The sequence below is a fragment of the Vipera berus genome, assembly GCF_964194415.1.
Source record: "Vipera berus genome assembly, chromosome: 16".
Taxonomy (NCBI): domain Eukaryota; kingdom Metazoa; phylum Chordata; class Lepidosauria; order Squamata; family Viperidae; genus Vipera; species Vipera berus.
The window spans coordinates 2,304,283-2,327,948 of record NC_138219.1 but is presented as its reverse complement, the minus strand read 5'-3'; the positions used below and the strand labels follow the sequence as shown (position 1 = coordinate 2,327,948).

General features: G+C 47.2%; 1 protein-coding gene across 1 annotated transcript; it reads right to left on the bottom strand.

Moving 5' to 3' along the window:
• Positions 1-789: 789 nt before the first annotated feature.
• Positions 790-22,480, bottom strand: ITLN1 (intelectin 1). Its single transcript, XM_081340346.1, has 8 exons — positions 22,384-22,480; positions 18,968-19,041; positions 16,124-16,279; positions 13,550-13,797; positions 12,178-12,336; positions 11,020-11,140; positions 4,745-4,848; positions 790-1,111 (listed from the first exon to the last, which is right to left on the bottom strand). The coding sequence occupies exons 2-8, from the start codon at positions 19,026-19,028 to the stop codon at positions 959-961; spliced, it is 1,002 nt and encodes a 333-aa protein (XP_081196472.1). The 5' UTR covers positions 19,029-19,041; positions 22,384-22,480; the 3' UTR covers positions 790-958.
• Between the last annotated feature and the right edge of the window lie 1,186 nt (positions 22,481-23,666).

Here is a 23,666-nt window from a genome sequence, read left to right as displayed (position 1 = left end):
ATAGAACTTTAAAAATACAAAGATAGCAAAATAATACCAACTAAGAAAAAAAGAAAAAAGGAACAAAGAGGGGAAAAAAGGGGAAGGGAGAAAAATTTGTAAAAGAAAGTATGTATTTCTTGATTTTTCTGACTTTCTGATGCAGCTCATTTAATAAACAAATGCTAATCAGAAAATGTCTGGCTGACTTCACAGATAGTACAAAGGATAAAATATATTTTTTCTGCTTTCTTTTACTGTTTTGATGTTAGTTTTTTTACTGTATTATTATAGAAGTTTTTAAGATAGTGGTACTATCGCTTTGGTGATTTCGACGCTATTATTTCTTTATATACAGTATCTCTTTTCTATTTTACCTTACTATTCTTTTTCTTTTTATACTTTTCGTAAAGGTCAAGGTTCCCCCGCACATGCGTGCTAGTCGTTTCCCACTCTAAGGGCCGGTGCTCATCTCCGTTTCAAAGCCGAAGAGCCAGCGCTTGTCCGAGGACGTCTCCGTGGTCATGTGGCCGGCATGACTAGACGCCAAAGGCGCACGGAACGCCGTTACCTTCCCACCGGAGTGGTCCCTATTTTTCTACTTGCATTTTTTACGTGCTTTCGAACTGCTAGGTTGGCAGAAGCTGGGATGAGTAACAGGCGCTCACTCTGTTACGCGGCACTCGGGATTCGGCCTGCCAAACTGCCGACCTTCTGATCGACAAGCTCAACATCCTAACCCACTGAGCCACCGCGTCCCTTACTTATGTTTCTTACTTTGTGTTATTTCCTTATGTCCACATCTGTAAACTTTAATGCAAAGGATTATCATGAAAAAAGAAAGACAAAACGGAGGCCAGACTTTAATCTGCTGCTTTAATTTTCGTTGCATAGCATCATCATATGGCGTGCTGTAATCATAAATTTCTCTTGCTCCGGGAGTTAAATTTCTCCGTCTCCCGTCTTCTGATTCAGTTGCTCAGCGGTAGAAGATCAGCACGGCGGCATCCACAAGGGTTTTGGAAACGCTCCATCCACGGTGAACCCCGTAGCCGTCCCAGTCAAAGCCTGTAAAATCCCCACATTGACGGGGGGTTGCTTCTGGGAAAAATCCACCTCCTCCGATGCAGTTCTAAGGACGGAAAAAGGGAGTTAAACATCTTATGTATTGGGAGAGAGAACCAACTTAAACTAGAGAGGAATTTCCTGACAGTGAAAACAACTAGGCAGTGGAAGGGGTTCCCTCCAGACGTTGTGGGTGCCCCCTCACTGGAGGCTTCTAAGAAGAAATTGGACAGCTGTTTGTCTGGAATTTGTGTAGGGTCTCCTGCCTGAGCAGTGGGTTGGACTAGAACAGGGCTTTTCAACCAGTGGTACGGGTACCACCTGTGGTACCTTGGCACCTGGCAGGTGGTACGCGACCATCCTAGAGAAGTGGCAGCGGGGAAGGGGAATGAGCTGAACCGGTGGCAGCACCGCACAAGCCTGAGCGAGAGACGGCTGGAGCTGCAGGGCTGTCGGGGCTCAGCGGAAGCGCCAGGATCCAACTGGAGCTCGGCGCTGATCCTGGCGCTTCTGAGCCCAGAAGAAGCGCCAATCAGCTGGAATGTGGCAGCATCTCCAGGGTCTTGTGATTTACATTCAGACGCTTGGCAACTGATTCATAGTTATGACGGTCACAGTGTCCCAGGGTCATGTGAAGTAACCCAAACCTGCTGCAACCACCCAGCAGAGGGGGGGGGAATAAAAACCAAACACCCCCCACCCCACCCCCCTGCCAATCCTCAACAGAAATGAAAACCTCGGACAGGAGGAAGAGCACCGCCGGGCGGGCAGGCAGGTGATTTGCTCAGCTGTGGCTTGGGGGGCACTTTTTCCAGTGCCATTGTAACTTTGAACAGTCACTAAGCGAACTGATGTAAGTCGAGGACTACCTGTACTTCATCCCTTTTTTCCTTCTTTTTTTTTTTGGTCATCAAGGTTTTGACACTTTGCTAGGCGACTGGTGGTGCTCGGATGTTGCCCTATCCTAAAAGTGGTACAGTGAGTGAAAAGGGTGAAAAGCCCTGGACGATGACCTCCAAGGTCCCTCAGCCCTTAGGAGTTGATGTTCTGTGTTCTAAAATGCCACAGTATGCTGTGTGCATGGAGGACAGGATGCAAAACTATAACACACACACACACACACACAAATCTAGCAAAGGCGAACCTGGATTCTAGGATTGAAAAGGACAGCCCCAAAGGATGAACAGATAGTCCTCCATTTATGATTGGTCGCTTAGCAACTGTTCAAAGTTACCACAGACTCTCCAAAAGATACGTAAGACATGGGTTTTAAGTTAGGGAAAGTGTCCATTCCTCACCCATGTGGTCACCTTACAGGCAGTCCTTGAGTGATGATCAGCTCCCACAATTCCTGGATGAAGCGGACTATCTGGACCCGTACCAGTCCGGTTTCAGACCCGGCTACAGCATGGAAACGGCATTGGTCGCACTGGTGGATGATCTCTGGCGGGCCCGGGACAGGGGTTGCTCATCTGTCCTGGTCCTACTTGACCTCTCAGCGGCTTTTGATACCATCGACCATGGTATCCTGCTGCGACGGCTCGAGGGGTTGGGAGTGGGAGGCACTGTTTTACGCTGGTTCTCTTCCTACCGCTCGGGCTGCTCACAGTTTGTATTGGCAGGGGGACAGAGATCTACCCCGAGGCCCCTCACTTGTGGGGTGCCTCAGGGGTCGGTTCTCTCCCCACTCCTGTTTAACATCTATATGAAGCCGCTGGGTGAGATCATCCGGGGCTTTGGGGTGAGGTATCACCAATATGTGGATGATACCCAGTTGTTTATCTCCACCCCGAGCCAACCCAGTGATGCCCTTGAGGTGATGTCCCGGTGCCTGGAGGCGGTGCGGGTTTGGATGGGAAGGAACAGGCTCAGGCTTAACCCCTCCAAGACCGAGTGGCTGTGGATACCGGCATCTCGTATTGTCCAACAAGCTCCATCTCTTCTGATGGGGAGGGAGGTATTGCCCCCCTCAGAAAGGGCTCGCAACTTGGGTGTCCTCCTGGATTCACGGCTTAATTTGGAAGATCATCTAACGGCCGTGACCAGGGGGGCCTTCGCACAGGTTCGCCTAGTGTGCCAGTTGCGCCCTTTTTTGGACCGAGATGCCCTATGCACGGTTACCCACGCCCTCGTCACTTCCCGCCTGGATTACTGCAATGCTCTTTACACGGGGCTGCCCTTGAAGAGCACCCGGAGGCTTCAACTGGTGCAAAATGCGGCCGCGCGGGTGCTTATGGGAGTATCTCGGTACTCCCATGTTACACCACTCCTGCGCGAGCTGCATTGGCTTCCGGTTACCCTCCGAGTGCGAATCAAGGTGCTGGTAATAACCTTGAAAGCCCTACATGGCTTAGGCCCGGGGTACTTGCGAGACCACCTGCTGCCATTGTCAACCTCCCATCGCCCGGTCCGCTCCCACAGAGTCGGCCTCCTCAGGGTGCCGTCGGCCAGGGAATGCCAGCTGGCGACCCCCAGGGGGAGAGCCTTCTCTGTGGGCGCACCAACCCTCTGGAATGAACTGCCTCCGGAGCTGCGGACGGACCCTGACCTTCGGTCCTTCCGCCATGACCTGAAGACCTGGTTGTTCCAACAAGCGGGCCTGGACTGACTACGTTTTTTAATTAAGTTTTTACTGGGTTAAATTGTATTTATTGCATTTACTGTTTAATTCTTTTAAAAAAATTACTTTATGTTTTTTTAATTTTTATGGTTGTGAGCCGCCCTGAGTCCTCAGGGAGAAGGGCGGCATATAAATTTAATCAAATCAAATCAAATCAAATCCCAACCGAGCCCAAAATTTCTGTTGCTAAGTGAGAAATTTGTTAAGAGACTTTTGCTCCCATTTTACGACCTTTCTGGAAACAGTTGTTAAATGAATCACAGTTAGTAACTTGGTTGTTAAACGAATCTGGATTCCCCATAGACTTTGCATGTCAGAAGGTCGCCAAGGAGGGCCATGTGACCCCGGGACACTGCGACCGTCATAAATACGAGTCAGTGGCCAAGCATCTGAATTTTGATCACGTGACCCTGGGGTGGAGGCTGCAATGGTCGTAAGCGTGAAAAATGGTCGTCACTCACTTTTTTCAGTGCCGTTGTAACTTTGAATGGTCAGTAAATGAATGGTATATAAGTCGAGGACTACCTTTATAAGGTCTCCTGGTTGTGCAGGGGGTTGGACTAGAAGACCTCCAAGGTCCCTTCCGGCCCTAGGATTCTACCGTATGTTCTAAAATGCCAATAGAATTCCATAGTGTGCTGTGTACATGGACGGTGGGATACAAAACTATAGCACACACACATACACACATACACACAGACACAGACAGACAGACACAGACACACACACACACACACACACACAGACATACACACACACCAAAAACCAGCAAAGGCCAAACTGAATCCAAGGAATGAAAAGCACAGTTCAAGGGGATGTATAGGTAGGCCTCTACTTACGACCGACTGCTTAGCAACTCCTCAAAGTTACCATGGACAACCCCCACCCCTCAAAAAAAAAAAGATATTTAGGAGCTGGATTCAAAGTCCTGATGGCTGTCTACCCCCCCGCCCCCCCGTCGCCCCTGCGATCACATGATCTCATTTGGCTGGTTCGGCAACCGGTATGCATATATTTATTTTATTTTTCATTACTCAGCTTCTATGCCGAGGCGGCGTTCCTGACGGCCGGGATACTCACGTGTTCTGAGTTGCACCTGGTGAGTTTAATGCCAGAGCAGAGCGCCATTGCTGCCTTTTCGTGATTGAACACCCGGAACTGGACAAAGCCAGAGAGAAATTCACCTGGGACACAGAAGAGAAATACTAAATGCAGTTGGGAGGGTTTGGATTATTTTCACAATCTTGGTGGAGGACAATTGACAATCGGGGACTTCAACTCCCAGCATTCCCCCCAGCATGTTATTGAGCTGAAGCCCACCCCTCTTAAAGCACTCTGGCTGGGGAATTCTGGGAATGGAAGTTCGCCCCTCTTAAAGCAGGCTGGCTGGGGAATTCTGGGAGCTGAACTCCACCCCTCTTAAAGCACTCTGGCTGGGGAATTCTGGCAGTTTATTTATTATTATATTTTATTTATTTATTATTATATTTTTATACCGCCCTTCTCCCGAGGGACTCAGGGCGGTGTACAGGGCAATAAATACGAAAACAGGATACAAAAGTTAAAAGCGATTAAATAAATGCCCAAGGTTAAAACAATAATTAAGACGAATTTAAAACCCCAACCCTAACCCATCAGACCAGGTCAGACTGCTCAAATAGATACGTTTTTAGATCGCGCCGGAAGGAGCGAAGGTCGGGGGCCGTCCGGAGCTCAACCGGCAAGCGGTTCCATAGCTCCGGGGTGCCCACAGAGAAGGCCCTCCCCCTGGGGGCCACCAATCGACATTCTCTGACCGGTGGCACCCTGAGGAGGCCCTCTCTGTGGGAACGCACAGGGCGGAGGGAAGATGGCCGCTCGCAGCTGATCGCGGAGATCAAAGGATGCGAGTTTGGCATGGAGCCCTGCAGGGGGCTGCTGTTCCCTAGCCCGGATGGGCGACAGGACCCTCCGAGGCTTTGGTGGAGCCCGTAATGAGCGCCAGTAGTAACAACGGGGCGGTATTGGAAAGGGATGGCGAAGCGGCAAGGAGGCAAGGCTCCCGGACTCGAAGGGGCCAAGCGGAACGGCTCGATCAGGCTGACGGTCGAATTACAACGGCCGAAAGCAACCGGCGGCACCCTACGGCAACCTGTAAAGCGGCCGAGGATGGTCGGGCTGCAACGTGCAGTTTGCAGCCTTTTCTGGCTCGCTCAAACCAGCAAAGAGCATATACCAGCCGGCAGCTGCCGATGGGATCTTGCGGCGGTCCCCAAATCAGCTGTTAAGCGGCCAGCTTGGATGCGAGTAACCGGCGGCACCCCGCGGCAGCCTGTAAAGCGGCCGGTGATGGGCGGGCTGCAACGCGCAGTTTCCAGCCTTTTCTGGCTCGTTCAGACCGGCAGAGAGCATATACTAGCCGGCAGCTGCCGGTGGGATCTTGCGGCGGCCTCCAAATCAGCTGTTAAGCGGCCTGCTTGGATGCGCGGCATGCGGAAGCCTGCAACGGACATACAACGACCTGATCGATCTCCCTTCGATAGACAAACGGTCCGGCCCTGCAGCCACCTGCGGAGGAGCTGTAACGACCTGGGGCTGCCTACAAAGGTAGCCTGGACGGCGAGGCTCCAGAATTGGTGGCTACTGCCCCCCATCTGCCCATCTATAAGATCTTCGCGCTCCCCCCCCACGACAGAGATCTGTGGGATGATGGCCACCGTCTGTAGGCTAGAGCGCCATTTAAAACCCTCCTATATCTGGTCTGGAGGGCGGAATTCACCAGGGACCACCTGAAGCTTTATTTGGAGGTGGGATGTGCCGAAAGGCCCCCGAGATAGCAGTTATCCTCTCGGGATCATAACTTTAAGTCCAGATAATCCCTCCTTCATTTTTTCACCGGAGACTGACTACAGCCCCTCGGTCGCGATGACATCTTAGGCATGGAGATAGATGAACTACCACCGCTCATCACCGGAGCTACGAAGTTATCCACCAACAGACTATGCTAGCATTCACCGGACTCTCTCTCCTCCTGCGACCTACCCGGAGCTGGATGGTGACCCCCTGAGATCCTGATCACTGTGAGAGGGTGACCATGTTCTCAGGAGCCACTACTTCAGCTCTGTGGTCTTGATATGCAGTTGTTCCTACCAGCTCGTCCTTTACTCCTATTTCCACCTCTGATGGCTTACACCAGAAGTGAGCTACTTGCCCTGAGAGCTTCCCCACTCTCTCAGAGATGGCCATCAGACCTACGCCGCCGTTTCCTTAATGACGGGTCCTGGGACCCCGAGAGGTGGCATGGCGCCAAGAAGAGGCTCTTGGGTTTTCTTTTAAAATTTTTTGAAGGGTTAGGGAGGGGGGAGGGTCAGGCCCAGCAAATCGAGGGGAAGATCCCACCGGACCTGTCTCAGCCTAAGTTGGCCAATGGTCGCGGCAATATGAGGGCCATGGAGAGTCTTGTAAACCAGGGGGATGGGACAGGGATACCGATCCCCACAGTAATTGGGAATGGCAGCAGATGGAGGAGCAGAGGGTCATATCGTATTCTGAGATCACGCCCACGCTATCTTCTTGCTGTGGCGCGCTCTGACCCTCTGGCTCCCGCTTGCTGCCCTGGGGAAGAGGGAGGTCTGACTCCTGAGCTCAGGCTGATCTATTTTAATGCCAGGTCTGTTGTGAATAAAGCTCCCCTCATCCATGACTTGATCGAGGAGGAAGGCGCAGACCTGGCATGCATCACGGAAACCTGGCTGGGCCCAGAGGGAGGGGTCCCTCTGACTGATTTATCCCCCCCAGGTTTCCGTGTGCTACATCAACCTCGAGCTCAGGGTAGGGGAGGTGGCGTGGCGATCGTTATCAGAGAGACCCTCCATCCGCGGGAGGCCACTGCCCCTCAGATAGACGGATGTGAATCCCTCCTCTTAAGGTGGGGTCCTGGTGGTCAGTTGGGCCTACTTCTGGTATACCTCTCTCCAAGCTGCACAGCAACGGTTCTACCCAAGCTACCTGACGCCATCTCAGGATTGGCGGTCAAATTTCCAAAGCTTATGGTACTGGGAGATTTTAATCTACCTTCCCTGGGCAGTGCATCAGAAGTGGCCCGAGAGTTCATGGCCTCCATGACGGCCATGGACCTTACTCAAATTACTCAGGACCCAACTCACGAGGGAGGAAACATGCCGGATCTAATTTTTGTCTCTGGGCAGTGGCTAAATGGGATGGGTGGGGTTACTCCAACATCACAACCCCTTTCATGGACAGACCACTACCTCCTGCGGTTGGGCCTCCGTCACGTCACCCCCCGATGTCAGGAAGCGGAACCGACCAGGTGGTTCCGCCCCAGGCGCCTGATGGACCCAGATAAATTCCAGATGGCGCTTGGACCGATTCCCACCTCCCTCTCCCACAACCCGGTCGAGTCCTTAGTTAATGCCTGGCAACAGGCTGCTTCGGAGGCGCTCGACCGCGTTGTCCCTTTGCGGCCTCTGACCCGGCGCAAGTCCCGACTCGCTCCTTGGTTCTCCAAGGACCTGCGGGAGATGAAGCGCCAGAGAAGGGGCCTAGAGAGCATTTGGAGAGCCAGTCGGTCCGAGTCTGACCGAACACAGTTAAGATCCTTTTCTAGATCCTATCTTGTGGCAATGAGGGTGGCAAAGCACGCCTACTTCACCACCCTCATTGCGTCCGCAGATAATCGCCCGGCCGCCCTATTTAGAGTGGTCCGCTCCCTTTTAAGTCAAGAGACGGGAGAGGACCCCCTACATGGACGGGCTGAGGAATTTAGTAAATATCTGGTGGACAAAATTGCTCAGATTCGGGCTGGTCTGGACTCTGACTGGGCAGTATCTAACGAGAGGAAAACGATGAAGTTGGCCAAGTACATTTGGGAAGAGTTCGATCCTGTGACTCCGGATGAAGTGGACAAGATCATGGGGAAACTAAGTGCCGCCACATGTTTGTTGGACCCGTGTCCCTCCTGGCTAGTCTATGCTTCTCGGGAGGTTACACGAGGCTGGCTCCTAGCAGTTATCAATGCCTCACTGAGTGAAGGGTACTTCCCTGCTGCCTTGAAAGAGGCGGTGGTAAGGCCCCTCCTCAAGAAACCGGCACTGGACCCAGCTGTTTTAAACAACTTCCGTCCTGTCTCCAACCTTCGCTTCCTTGCGAAGGTCGTTGAGAGCGTGGTGGCACGACAGCTCCCTTTGAACCTGGAGGAAGCTGAATATCTAGATCCGTACCAATCGGGTTTCAGACCGGGGCACAGCACGGAGACGGCATTGGTCGCGCTGGTGAATGATCTCTGGCGGGCCCGAGATAGAGGTTATTCTTCTGTCCTGGTCCTATTAGATCTATCAGCGGCTTTTGATACCATCGACCATGGTATCTTACTGCGTCGTCTTGAGGGGCTGGGAGTGGGAGGCACCGTTCTACGTTGGTTCTCCTCCTACCTCTCGGACCGTTCGCAGACGGTGTTGGCAGGAGGGCAGAGGTCAAGCCCTAGGCCTCTTAATTGTGGAGTGCCTCAGGGTTCGGTGCTCTCGCCCCTCCTGTTCAACATCTATATGAAGCCGCTGGGAGAGATCATCCGTAGCTTCGGGGTGAAATATCATCAATATGCTGATGATACCCAGCTATTCATCTCCACCCCGAACCAACCCAGTGATGCCCTCGATGTGATGTCCCGTTGTCTGGAAGCGGTACAGATTTGGATGGGAGAAAACAGGCTTCGACTCAACCCGGCCAAGACTGAGTGGCTGTACATACCGTCATCTCGTTTAGTCCAAGAGGTTCCATCTCTGACTATAGGAGGAGAGATGTTACCTCCCATTGATAAAGCACGCAATCTGGGCGTCCTCCTAGATTCACGACTCAGTTTTGAAGATCACATCGGAACCGTGGCTAGGGGGGCATTTGCCCAGATTCGTCTTATATACCAATTACGCCCCTTTTTGGACCGAGATGCCCTACGTACAGTCACCCACGCACTCGTTACCTCCCGTATTGATTACTGTAATGCTCTCTACATGGGGCTGCCCTTAAAGACCACCCGGAGGCTTCAGCTGGTGCAGAATGCAGCTGCGCGGGTTGTGATGGGAGCTTCCCGATACTCCCATATTACACCCCTCCTGCGGGAGCTGCATTGGCTACCAGTTGCCCTCCGGGTGAGATTTAAGGTGCTGGTACTTACCTTTAAAGCCCTACATGGCTTAGGTCCGGGATACTTGCAGGACCATCTGCTGCCGGGAACAAATTCCCATCGTCCAGTACGCTCACACAGAGAAGGCCTCCTCAGGGTACCGTCAGCTAGGCAATGTCGGCTGGCGACCCCCAGGGGGAGGGCCTTCTCTGTGGGAGCACCAACCCTATGGAATCAGCTTCCCCCTGAGCTTCGGATAGCCCAAAACCTCCAATCCTTTCGCCGCGGCCTCAAAACACACCTGTTCCACCAAGCTGACCTAGACTGACAGGCATCTTAATTAATTTATATTTAGTATTTTTAATTCATTTTTAAATTCTCTAATTTTTTATTGCACTGATGTTCTCAATTTCATTTATCTTGATTTATGCACTTATTATATGTTTTATTGTGAGCCGCCCTGAGTCCTTCAGGAGATAGGGCGGGATATAAATCCCATCAATAAATAAATAAATAATGACGCCGGCCGCAGGTGTTGCCGTAGGTAATCCGGACCCATGCCATGTAGGGCTTTGTAAGTCATTACTAACACCTTGAATTGAAGTCCACCCATGTTAAAGCACTCTGGCTGGGGAATTCTGGGAATGGAAGTTCGCCCCTCTTAAAGCAGGTTGGCTGGGGAATTCTGGGAGCTGAACTCCACCCCTCTTAAAGCACTCTGGCTGGGGAATTCTGGTAGCTGAACTCCACCCCTCTTAAAGCAATCTGGCTGGGGAATTCTGGGAGCTGAAGTGCACCCGCCTAAAAATGGCCACATTCTCACTGTGCCAGACTCTTCCCATTCCTATTCCTTTTTCCTAGCAGCTGGAGTCTAGACTTTTGGGGCATACCAAATGCCCCCCAAGACACATCGTTAGCCTAACTTTCCCAGTCTGTTTTCTAAACCACCTTAACTGCGGCACCAGTTTTGGGAAGGAGCCCTTCCTTTGCCTTCCTCCTCAATCTTAGCTTCGGCAGATGAAGTCCCAGCTGAGGAACTGCATTGTGACCGTGAGAACTATCGACCAATGGAACAGAAGTTGCCTTCAGAAGTTGTGGGAGCTTCATTGCTGGAAGCTTTCAAGAAGAGACTGGATTGCCATCTGTCAGAAATGATGTTTCAGGGTCTCCTGCTGGGGTGGGGGGGGGGTTGGACTAGACTAGATGACCTACAAGGTCCCTTCCAACTCATGCTTACCCCGTCCATTGGGAGAGTACAATTCTGAAGTCGTCTGGGCATTACCAACATCGTAAACAATAGGGATAGCCGGGCCGTTGTTGGTTGGACAGCTGCCAGCACCATATCTCACCGGGTATTTCTGGAAAGCAAACCACAGCTGGATTATTTCCATGCATGACTGCTCCATCAGCAAAGCACAGGCAGAAGAGGAAGATGTTTTACCGTGTCCTCTTCAACACAGTTGTAGCACTCTGAGATGAACCAAGGCCCAGTCATCAAAACAGAGTTTGACTCATGCTGACTTCTTGGACCATGACCACCCAGTCAAGGTCCAACTAGAGGTTTTGTGGGCACCAAGATGGTTGCTTTGATCCTCTTTTGAGAGGTTTTCTTCGCCTTCCAAGTTTTAAGACCAGTTCTGGGATTCTGGTGGACTCTCAAACAACCACTAAAGAGATAGATAGATAGATAGATAGATAGATAGATAGATAGATAGATAGATAGATAGACAGACAGACAGACAGACAGACAGACAGACAGACAGACAGACAGACAGACAGATAGATAGATGGATGATAGGTGGTAGATAGATAGATGGTAGATGATACATGATACATGCATAGATGATACATAGATACACAGATGACACATAGGTGATAGATGATAAATAGATAGATAATAGATATAGATAGATAGATGGTAGGTGGTAGATAGATGGATAGATAGATGGATAGATAGATGATAGATTGATTGATAGATGATACATAGATGATAGGTGATAGATAGATAGATAGATAGATAGATAGATAGATAGATAGATGGCAGATAGATGATAGATAGCAGATAGATGATACATATACATGATAGATGATAGATAGATGATACATAGATGATACATAGATAGTAGATAGATATAGAAAGAAAGAAAGAAAGAAGAGATAGAAAAATGATAGTAGATAGATAAATAGATAGAAAGAAGATAGATAGATGATAGATAGATAGATTTAGATAAAGTATAGGTGTAGATGATAAACAGACAGACAATAGACAGTTAGACGCTTATTTCGTGTTTTAGGATCAGCCGGGATCAGGCCCAAGAGATGGGTGGTTCTAGGTATCCCATATTTGGTAAATCGTCAAGCAGAAAGGCAGAGAAGTCAGGTTGGTGGGGCTCACTTCATAAAGGTGGAGAAGGTTGCCCCCTTCACCCGCCAAGAAGCCTGTCTCGGTGTGGTATCTCAAGAAGGAAAGGTCCCGCCATTTCTTGATCGGGGTGTTGTTGGGAACATGCCATATGGAGACATCTCGGGCTGAAAGATCGTAGTAGCCTGGGTTCTGGAAAAGAAGAGAGACCATGGAGGACACTGGAGGACAGTTCGAGAGTTCCTTTCTAAGATCCTTTGAGAAGCTCTAAAACTTGAGATTCTGCAGAATGATACGTTCTCCAGACGCCTGGAGAAGAACCATCATGAAAAATTACCAGCGAGAGGGTTGACCCTAGCAGCACTGCACAAGGGCCATGGGGGGACCTCTTCCCTTCCCCCATTGACTGGAAGTACCTCTTGAAGAAGGAGCAAAATTACTGGGCTGCCACAAGGAAGAGGTGTGTGTGTGTCAAGTTATTCTCCAAAGTGCCTGAAGGCAGGACAAGAACCAACAGATGGAAACTAGTCAAGGAGAGAAGCAACCTGGAACTAAGGAGACACTTCCTGACAGTGAGGACAATTAATCAATGGAACGACTTGCCTCCAGAGGTTGTGGGTGCTCCATCACTGGAGGTTTTCAAGAAGAGACTGGACAGTCACTTGTCTGAAATGGTCTAGGGCAGACATGTCAAACACAAGGCCCGGGGGCCAGATCCGGCCCATTAAGTGGTTTCATGTGGCCCCCGAAGCCATCCTGGAAACAGTGAGGGAACGCCCCCCCACTGCCTTGGCCCTGGCCCAGAGACCCTCCTTCTGCCAGAGACCCTCAGATCTGTCCCACTCCTGCCCAGGCCCCCATAGGCACCCTTGATGCCAACGATGTAGAGCTGGCCATGCCCACCCAGTAGGCCACGCCCACCCAGGCCACACCCACCCGGCCCCCTGAGGGCAACTGCAATGCTGATGCGGCCCTCAATGAAATTGAGTTTGACACCCCTAGTCTAGGGTCTGCTGCTTGAGCAGCGGGTTGGACTAGAAGATCTCCAAGGTCCCTTCCAACTATGTTATTCTGTTAAACTTACGAAGTAAGGGATACTCCAGTAATACAACATAATTGTTGTTGCGCAATTCTGCAGCCATGTGTGCTCAACCCAGCATGAGTCAGGACATTTTATGCCCAAACTGGCCTGTCCGGTCATCTTCGGACCTACCACATTTAGGTTCAAGGTCAATGACAGTGGACAAACAACATCTGCTATTTTTTTTGCACCAAATATTAAACATCAGCCAGCACTGCCTGTTACTACCAACTCTTTTAGACTGATTTTGACCTGTGGCTAAAAAAGGCTCTTTAAAAAAAAAAGTTTGCTTTTTTTCCTTCCCCTCAAATGAGTTATTCTTACCTTGTAGTCATCACTTGTGGCTCCGACGGCTGATCCAAAGATGTTATTGTTGGACCAATTTCCGTCTCCGTCGGGGTAGTTGGCATTGCTACCTTGCTGACTGGACCAGCGATCGCCAACGGTGCATTTCCCAAAGATGTTGTTCTCGTGGACGCTGGCCACCAGCGTCCAGCCGCCTCTGTTGGTGGACATGTCACAGAAGGTCTGGTAGACCTCACCATCTTTGGTGGTCAGGCTATACAGTCCATCTGCCAAACAGCAAATAGAAGATATATGTGTAAGGTAAAGGTAAAGGTTCCCCCGCACGTGCGTGCTAGTTGTTTCCGACTCTAGGGGCCGGTGCTCATCTCCGTTTCAAAGCCGAAGAGCCGGCGCTTGTCCGAGGACGTCTCTGTGGTCATGTGGCCGGCATGACTAGATGCCAAAGGCGCACGGAACGCTGTTACCTTCCCACCGTAGTAGTCCCTGTTTTACTACTTGCATTTTTACGTGCTTTCGAACTGCTAGGTTGGCAGAAGCTGGGACGAGTAACAGGCGCTCACTCTGCTACGCGGCACTCGGGATTCGACCCGCCAAACTGCCGACCTTCTGATCGACAAGCTCAGCGTCCTAACCCACTGAGCCACTGCGTCCCTCAATATATATGTGTACACACACACACACACACACACACACACATTTATGCTCAATTATTGATATTTCAAAATGACCTCGTCCTCCTCCTCCTCCTCTCCTCAAACCCCCTTCCCCTCTAGCACTGATGATGTTACCTCGTTGGATAATGAAACGTCTGCAAGAAAACAAGCTCAGAGAGCACTAAGGACCCCACAGTCCTCCTCTTCCTCCTCTCCTCCTACATTCCTCCTCTTCTTCCTTTCTCCTCCTCCTCCTTTCCTCCTCCCCCCCTCTTCCTACTTTTCTTCTCCATTTGTCCTCCTCCTTCTTTCTTCCTCCTCCTCCTCTTCCTCCTTCTGTTCTTCCTTCTTTCCTCCTCCTCCCCTCCTCCTCATTCTCTCCTTCCTCCTCCATTTGCCCTTCTTCTTTCTTTCTCCTCTCCTCTTCCTCCTTCTCTTCCTCCTTCTTTCCTCCTCCTCCTTCTCCTTCCTCCTCCATTGTCCTCCTCTTCCTCCTTTCTTCCTTCTCCCCCTCTCCTTCCACCCTCCTCCTCCATTTGTCCTCCTGTTCCTTCTCCTCCTCCTTCTTTCCTCCTCCTCCTTCTCTCCTCCTCCTTCTCTCCTCCTCCTTCTCTCCTTCCTCCTCCATTTATCCTACTTCTTACTCCTCCCATCCTCCTCATCCTCCTCTCCTTTCTCCTACCTTTCTCCTCCTTTCTTCCTCCTCCTCCTCCTCCTCCTGTCTGCTTTTCATGACCACGAACACCATTTCAAAATAACCAATTGACATAAATGGTAGAAGATAATGTCGGTTTTGAATTATAATGATAAAAAGAGTTGTAATGATTCCAAGCTATGTAATCAAGAACTATACATATCAGGTTAACAGAAATTAACGATGGCTGGCCGGGGAATTCTGGGAGTTGAAGTCCACCTATTTTCAAGCTGCCCAGGTTGAGAGAGGCTGCTTAGATTCTCATTGTTGGCATGATAAACGGGGCCGAAAAAAGGACAGCCTCTGGTATTTAGAAAAAAATGACCCAAGGCTTTGAGCAGACCTTCTCTTTTTATAAAGCAGGTCTCGCCAACCTTGGCAAACTTTAAGACTTGTGGACTTCAACTCCCAGAATTGATGGCTGGCCGGGGGATTCTGGGAGTTGAAGTCCACAAGTCTTAAAGTTGCCAAGGTTGGAGAGACTCCTGTAATAAAAGATCAGATTGACCAGTAGCCGGAGGGGGTGTCATAAAATCAAAGTGCAGGCACAACTGTGAAGTCAAAGCCCCCTCCTCTCTTTTCCATGCCTCCCAATGCACAGGGTTGGCCTTCCATCCCATGTATGTGGCCACCATTTTGACTCTTTTGCCCCCTGGACTGTGGGGCATGGGGGTGGAAACCGGAGGGAGAGACCGATTTGTCGCAAAGGAACTTATGATGAAGAAGGGAAGCGGTGGGTGCTCCAACACTGGAAGTTTTTAAGAAGAGACTGGACAGCCATTTGTCTAAAATGGTATAGGGCAGGGGTAGGCAACCTTGCCTCTTTTATGACTGGTGGGCTTCAATTCCCAGAATTCCTGAGCCAGCATGGGGGAACTATGGCCCCTTCATGACTTGTGGACTTCAACTCCCAGAATTCCTGAGCCAGCATGAGGGAACTATGGCCCCTTCATGACTCGTGGACTTCAACTCCCAGAATTCCTGAGCCAGCCTGGCTCAGCTGGGAAACCTCTCCCTTTCCCCTCAGCATGGCTGGCTGAGGAATTCTGGGAGTTGAAGTCCATAAGTCATAAAAGAGCCAAGGTTGCCTACCCCTGGTATAGGGTCTGCTGCCTGAGCAGGGGGCTGGACTAGAAGACCTCCAAAGTCCCTTCCAACTTTGTTATTGTTGTTGTTATTGTTATTGTTCAGAAGCGGAGTGATTGGAGCGGGCTGAGAAGAACTTTCAGCGGCCCGTTTGCCCACCTGCGGCCTCTGGTATTGCCGCCTTGATTTCCTGGCAGCTCCGGCGCAGCTTCTGGGGCTGGCCTGGCTGGGTGGGGTGGCAGGATGACCCCGCTTCCCATTTCTTCAGGAGGTCCAGGAGGTCTTCCTTGGCTGTGCTGATGTAGCTGTTGCCACCTGTCGACACAAAATACAACAAAACGTAACTGAACCACAAAGCCCCAAGGATGTTCTGTACCTTCGCTACCCATTGGCCCCTTGGCTTTATTATTTTAATTTATTGGTTGATTTTTTAAAATGGATTGGCCGCCCATCTTACCACAGGGTAACGCTGAGTGGCTTTACAAAATTTTAAAAAAGATAAAACTACAGGTAGTCCTCAATTTACGACCACAATGGAGCCCAACATTTCTGTTGCTTGCCTAGTACAAAATTCACGCTTCCGGTGCTGAATTTGCCCTATGATATATAAACCAATGCTGTCTTAATGAAAGAAGCATTTCTTTTCATTATTTATTATTTTCATATTGATGAAAGAATTTCTAAAAAGTGTGCAGAGAATAGCCACAATGATGATTAGGGAACTGGAGGCTAAAATGTAGGATGAACGATTGCAGGAATTGGATATGTCTCTTTTAATGAAAAGAAGGATCCGGAGTGACATGATAACCGTATTCCAGGATTTGAGGGGCTGCCACAAAGAAGTGGGGGGGAAGCCTATCCTCCAAAGCACCTGAAGGCACAACAAGAAGCAACACATGGAAACTAATCAGGTTGTTCACCAGAGCACCAGAGAGAAGGACAAGAAGCAACGGATGGAAACTAGTCAAGGAGAGAAGCAACCTAGAACTAAGGAGAAACTTCCTAACAGTGAGGACAATTAACCAGCGGAACAGCTTGCCACCAGAAATTGTGGGCGCTCCATCACTGGAGATCTTTAAGAAGAGATTAGACAGTCCCTTGTCTGAAATGGTCTAGGTTCTTCTGCTTGAGCAGGGGGCTGGACTAGAAGACCTTCAAGGTCCCTTCTAGCTCCACTCCACTCCATTCTATTCTATTCTATTCTATTCTATTCTATTCTATTCTATTCTATTCTATTCTATTCTATTCTATTCTATTCTATTATTTTATTCTATTCCATTCCATTCCATTCCATTCCATTCCATTCTTATTCCATTCCATTCATTTCTCTATTCTATTCTATTCTATTCTATTCTATTCTATTCTATTCTATTCTATTCTATTCTATTCTATTCTATTCCATTCTATTCTATTCCATTCCATTCCATTCTTATTCCATTCCATTCATTTCTCTATTCTATTCTATTCTATTCTATTCTATTCTATTCTATTCTATTCTATTCTATTCTATTCTATTCTATTCTATTCTATTCTATTATTTTATTCTATTCCATTCCATTCCATTCCATTCCATTCCATTCCATTCCATTCCATTCTTATTCCATTCCATTCATTTCTCTATTCTATTCTATTCTATTCTATTCTATTCTATTCTATTCTATTCTATTCTATTCTATTCTATTCTATTCTATTCTATTCTATTCTATTCTATTCTATTCTATTCCATTCCATTCTATTCCATTCCATTCCATTCCATTCTTATTCCATTCCATTCATTTCTCTATTCTATTCTATTCTATTCTATTCTATTCTATTCTATTCTATTCTATTCTATTCTATTCTATTCTATTCTATTCTATTCTATTCCATTCCATTCTATTCCATTCCATTCCATTCTTATTCCATTCCATTCATTTCTCTATTCTATTCTATTCTATTCTATTCTATTCTATTCTATTCTATTCTATTCTATTCTATTCTATTCTATTCTATTCTATTCTATTCTATTCTATTCTATTCTATTCCATTCCATTCTATTCCATTCCATTCCATTCTTATTCCATTCCATTCATTTCTCTATTCTATTCTATTCTATTCTATTCTATTCTATTCTATTCTATTCTATTCTATTCTATTCTATTCTATTCTATTCTATTCTATTCTATTCTATTCTATTCCATTCTATTCTATTCCATTCCATTCCATTCTTATTCCATTCCATTCATTTCTCTATTCTATTCTATTCTATTCTATTCTATTCTATTCTATTCTATTCTATTCTATTCTATTCTATTCTATTCTATTCTATTCTATTCTATTCTATTCTATTCTATTCTATTCCTTATTCTATTCTATTCTATTCTATTCTATTCTATTCTATTCTATTCTATTCTATTCTATTCTATTCTATTCTATTCTATTCTATTCTATTCTATTCCATTCCATTCTATTCCATTCCATTCCATTCTTATTCCATTCCATTCATTTCTCTATTCTATTCTATTCTATTCTATTCTATTCTATTCTATTCTATTCTATTCTATTCTATTCTATTCTATTCTATTCTATTCTATTCTATTCTATTCTATTCCATTCTATTCCATTCCATTCCATTCCATTCTTATTCCATTCCATTCATTTCTCTATTCTATTCTATTCTATTCTATTCTATTCTATTCTATTCTATTCTATTCTATTCTATTCTATTCTATTCTATTCTATTCTATTCTATTCTATTCTATTCTATTCTATTCTATTCTATTCTATTCTAGGAGAGAAGCAACCTAGAACTAAGGAGAAACGTCCTAACAATTAACCAGTGGAACAGCTTGCCACCAGAAGTTGTGGGTGCTCCATCGCTGGAGGTTTTTAAGCCACTTGTCTGAAATGGTATGCTTGAGCAAGGGGGCTGGACTAGAAGACCTCCAGGGTACCTTCCGGTCCCAGAATTCAGTGATCCTTTGAGAACCTGCTTTCCCACAGATCCACCAGTTACTCACTCACATGCAGTTTGTGCTTTTGCGAAGGCAGCCCAGGCCAGCAACAGAAGCGCCAACAACCTCATTGTGGATCAGCCTCTAGAGAAAAATGAGAATTAATCTGTCTGTGAATTAATAGCAGAGATGGGGCTCTTTAAGAATCTGCGCAGAGGTAAAACTGCAAATGTAGATGCTACTGGCACTGTTTGATTGTCGTGGTGAAACAGACTTTGTGACTAATCGCTCCTCTTGCCAACTTCCAGGAACAGAGCCCTGTTGTTTTCAAATTCTGCCCAGCTGCCAAGACAGCAGCAATTGTTTTTAAGTGGTTTTGAAATACATCCTTCAGATTTGATCGGGCTTGAATGATTTTGCCGCAGGAGTTCTGAGAAAAAAAATATTAAAATCATTTCTGGCAAATTACCAAGACTCTTCTTTGATTTGATGGGCAATTTTAGGGCTGGTTGAAACACGGAATCAGAAAAATTGCAGCTCTTACCTACTTTTCTGAAGAACAGAGCCTTTTTTTTTTAAAAAAAAAAGAATAAACAGGATTTAGATCTCAAAGTACTTGGCCACTCAGCTTTTTAAGATAGATGTTCTCCCCAAGATTTTTTGGGATCATAATCTTGTGAGTTTTGCTTATAAGAGGAAATTGTATTCTTTTAGATCCGGAGTCTCCAAACTTGGCAACTTTGAAAGACTTGTGCATTTTGGCTGGGGAATTCTGGGAGTTGAAGTGCACAAGTCTTACAGTTGCCAAGTTTGGAGACTCCTGTCTGGAGATTCTCAGTCATCCAGATCAAGGTTGTCCCAAAGTGCTTTTTTCACCATGCTGGCCCTCTGCCTGACCACTGCCTATTTTAAATATAACGACGGTTTCTACAGACAAAAACACGGCTGCCCATTGTCCCCCCTTTGTGGCCAATCTCTACATGGTAGAAACCCTAAACTCCTTCACAGGAATTCCACCCACTTCCTGGTAAGGTGTGTGAACAATACTTGGGTCGAGATCAAAACACAGGGATTGGAAGCCTTCACCAAACACATCAAACCTGTGGACAGATACATCAAATTCATGGGGAAAGATGTTAAGGAAAATAGTCTGGCAGTGCTGAGCTTGTCGATCAGAAGGTCGGCAGTTTGGCGGGTTGAATCCCGAGTGTCGCGTAACAGAGTGAGCGCCTGTTACTCATCCCAGCTTCTGCCAACCTAGCAGTTTGAAAGCACGTAAAAATGCAAGTAGAAAAATAGGGACCACTACGGTGGGAAGGTAACAGCCTTCCGTGCGCCTTTGGCGTCCAGTCATGCCGGCCACATGACCACGGAGACGTCCTCAGACAAGCGCTGGCTCTTCGGCTTTGAAACGGAGATGAGCACCAGCCCCTAGAGTCAGAAACGACTAGCACGCATGTGCGGGGGAACCTTTACCTTTACCTTTTTACACATTAAGGAAGACAGAAGCCTTAACATTGAAATTTACAGAAAACCTTAGCACACAGACCAATATTTACATTTAGATTCTCACCACCCATTGGAGCACAAAGGTTATCAGAACCCTAACACAGAGGTCCCCAAACATTTGGGCACTGTGGAGAGAGTTTTTCCCACGGACTGGAGAGGGCTTTGCTTGTTTGTGCAGCCCATTTGTTGGCATGCCATGGCCCGGTACTGGTCCATGGACTGGGGGTTGTGGACCCCTGCCCTACACCACCGAGCTGAAGGCCTACCCACCAGCAAAGATGGAAAAGAAAAAGAACTAGAAGACATCAAGGAAGTCCTCGGAACCTGTGGCTATCCCAAATGGGCCTTCATCCAATCTCAAAAAAGACGCAGCAGAAACTTCTCCATAACAAAGTAGAAAACAATAAACAAAGCAACATAGTCATTCCACACGTTGCAGGAAAACCAGGAAAGCTCAGAAAAATCTTCAGCCAACACAACATACGTGCACCCTTCAAACCCAAGAATACACTAAGGCAGAAGCTTGTCCACCCCAAGGATAAAACACCCAGACACAAACTCAGCAACGTGGTATGTGCAGTACAATGTAGTGAGTCACGGGCAGATCTGTACACAGAATAACCACTTCATAAAGGCATGGCACAATATAGGACAGCGATGGCGAAACCTTTAGAGACCGAGTGCCCAAATTGCAACCCCAAACCCACTTATTTACCGCAAAGTGCCAACACGGCAATTTAATCTGAATACGGAGTTTTTAGTTTTAAAAAAAAAACAACTCATACATTAACCGGGACCTGAAAACTTGGCTCTTCGATCTGTTTGGTCCAGACTGTGGGGTTGTTAATTTAACTGGGTTTTAGATTTACTCTTGGGGCTTGAATTTAATTTAATTGTTTTATTTGTTTTAATTTTTTTGTATTCATGGTTTTAACTGCCCTGTAAACCACCCTGAGTCCTACGGGAATAGGGCGGTATACAAATCCAATAAAATAAATAAATAAATAAATAAACCTCTTTATTTACAGCTCAGCGTCCTAACCCATTGAGCCACCGCGTCCCTCTCTATGTTCTTTATTAGAGGTTAATTTTATATGACATACTAGAGAACTTTAAAAAGAAGAAATGAAAGCAAGAGTTTCCTAGATATTTTGACAGCAGGTCCAGTGACACGGAGTCCCCTTCCTTGGATGGGAATCAGAGGCAAAAGGGTTGGTCTAGGTGACCTCAAGGATCTTTCCAACACTGTCATTCCACGGCTGCATTCTTACCACTTGCTTAATCTGATGACTGAAATCAACTCAGTTCTGGGATGGTACAGTGCAATGAGCAACACACTAACCAAATCTCACTGTGTGTTAAATCAGAAAAAACAACAACCAACCCTTAATGATGGTTAATATTAAGAAACCTATGAATGCTGGGCGTAAACTGGTCTTTGGCTGTTGGGTTGAGCTTGCTGTGGGAACATCGGCTATAACCCCCATTTAACAAACCTCTCAATTGTTCGACTAAATAAAAAAGCCACTTCAGTCTAGTACTTTGTGTTGCAGAATCCATGCTTCTCCATCTGCACCCCAACATTGGACCCCCCCCTTCTGCTTCCTGGCTAAATTTATTACTTTATAAATTTATTACAAGGCACCTGAAAGCAGGACAAGAAGCAACGGATGGAAACTAACCCAGGAGAGAAACAACCTAGAACTAAGGAGAAACTTCCTGACAGTTAGAACAATTAATCAGTGGAACTACTTTCCTCCAGAAGTTGTGGGTGCTCCAACACTGCAGGTTTTTCAGAAGAGACTGGCCAGCCACTTGTCTGAAATGGTCTAGGGTTTCCTGCCTGAGCAGGGGGTTGGACTAGATGACCTCCAAGGTCCCTTCCAAATTATTATTATTATTATTATTATTATTATTATTATTATTATTATTATTATTATTATTATTATTATTATTATTATTATTATTATGACTTACCTAACTGATCTCAAGCGTTTCTTTGACGTCTGATAATGCACTGAGCACAGGTTTGTCTTGTCTGGATGAGGAAGACTGCGTTGTCTGAAGAAAGCAGGAAGCTCCAATCAGACTGGCTTTCTTGCTCAACTTTATTAAGTGGTTCAGTTTCAAAATTCCACCTCCCCACCACACAAGGAAGTGAAAAGCAGGAAATCCTGAAGTGAGGAGGGGCTGCTGTTTGCACAAAGAAGGTGAGAGAGTTTCGGGAATGGGGCTGGCCAATATAGAAGTCAATAAATATGATAATCTTAGCTGTCTCTGAGCTTGGTGTTTTCCTTGCAGATGTTGCATTACCTGATTAGGTAACATCTTCAGTGATAGAAGGGAGGAGGAGGAGGAGGAGGAGGAGGAGGAGGAGGAGGAGGAGGAGGAGGAGGAGGAAGAAGAAGAAGACAACGACTGTGGGGTCTTTGGTCCGGGATGCTCTCTGAGCTTTTGTGATTTTCTTGCAGACGTTTCATGACCCAGCTAGGTAACATCGTCAGTGCTAGAAGAGAGTGGGTTTATGAAGAGTAGGAGGAGGAGGAGGAGGAGGAGGAGGAGGAGGAGGAGGAAGACAACGACTGTGGGGTCTTTGGTCCGGGATGCTCTCCGAGCTTTTGTGATTTTCTTGCAGACGTTTCATGACCCAGCTAGGTAACATCGTCAGTGCTAGAAGTGAGTGGGTTTATGAAGAAGAGGAGGAGGAGGAGGAGGAGGAGGAGGAGGAGGAGGAGGAGGAGGAGGACAATGACTGTGGGGTCTTTGGTCCTGGGTGCTCTCTGAGCTTGGTGGTTTTCTTGCAGACGTTTCATGACCCAACTAGATAATATCATCGGTGGTAGAAGAATGAGACTGAATGGTGTGGAAATATTGTTTATCTCGATGTGCCCGTCGATGGCTGATTTGTCCGAATGTTAGGATTCTCTTGCATTTTTGGACTTAAGTTTTAGCTAGGATGCTCACAGTTTTCAATTTGGCAAAAAAGAAAAAGAAAAAAAAGAGGCATTTTGTCTTTGCCATTCCTTGGAATTGTTTGTGGTTCTTACAGAGCCTGCCCCCATTGATTGATTGATTGATTGATTGATGGTGGGGGAGATGGCAGGCTGGTCCAGTCACAGAAAGGAGAATGGTGGCAGGTTGTTCTTTCTTTCATATAAAGAATATTAGAGTTAGAAGGGACCTTGGGAGGTCATCTAGTCCAAGGCTTTTCAACCAGTAGTACGGGTACCACCAGCGGTACATTGGCACCTGGCAGGTGG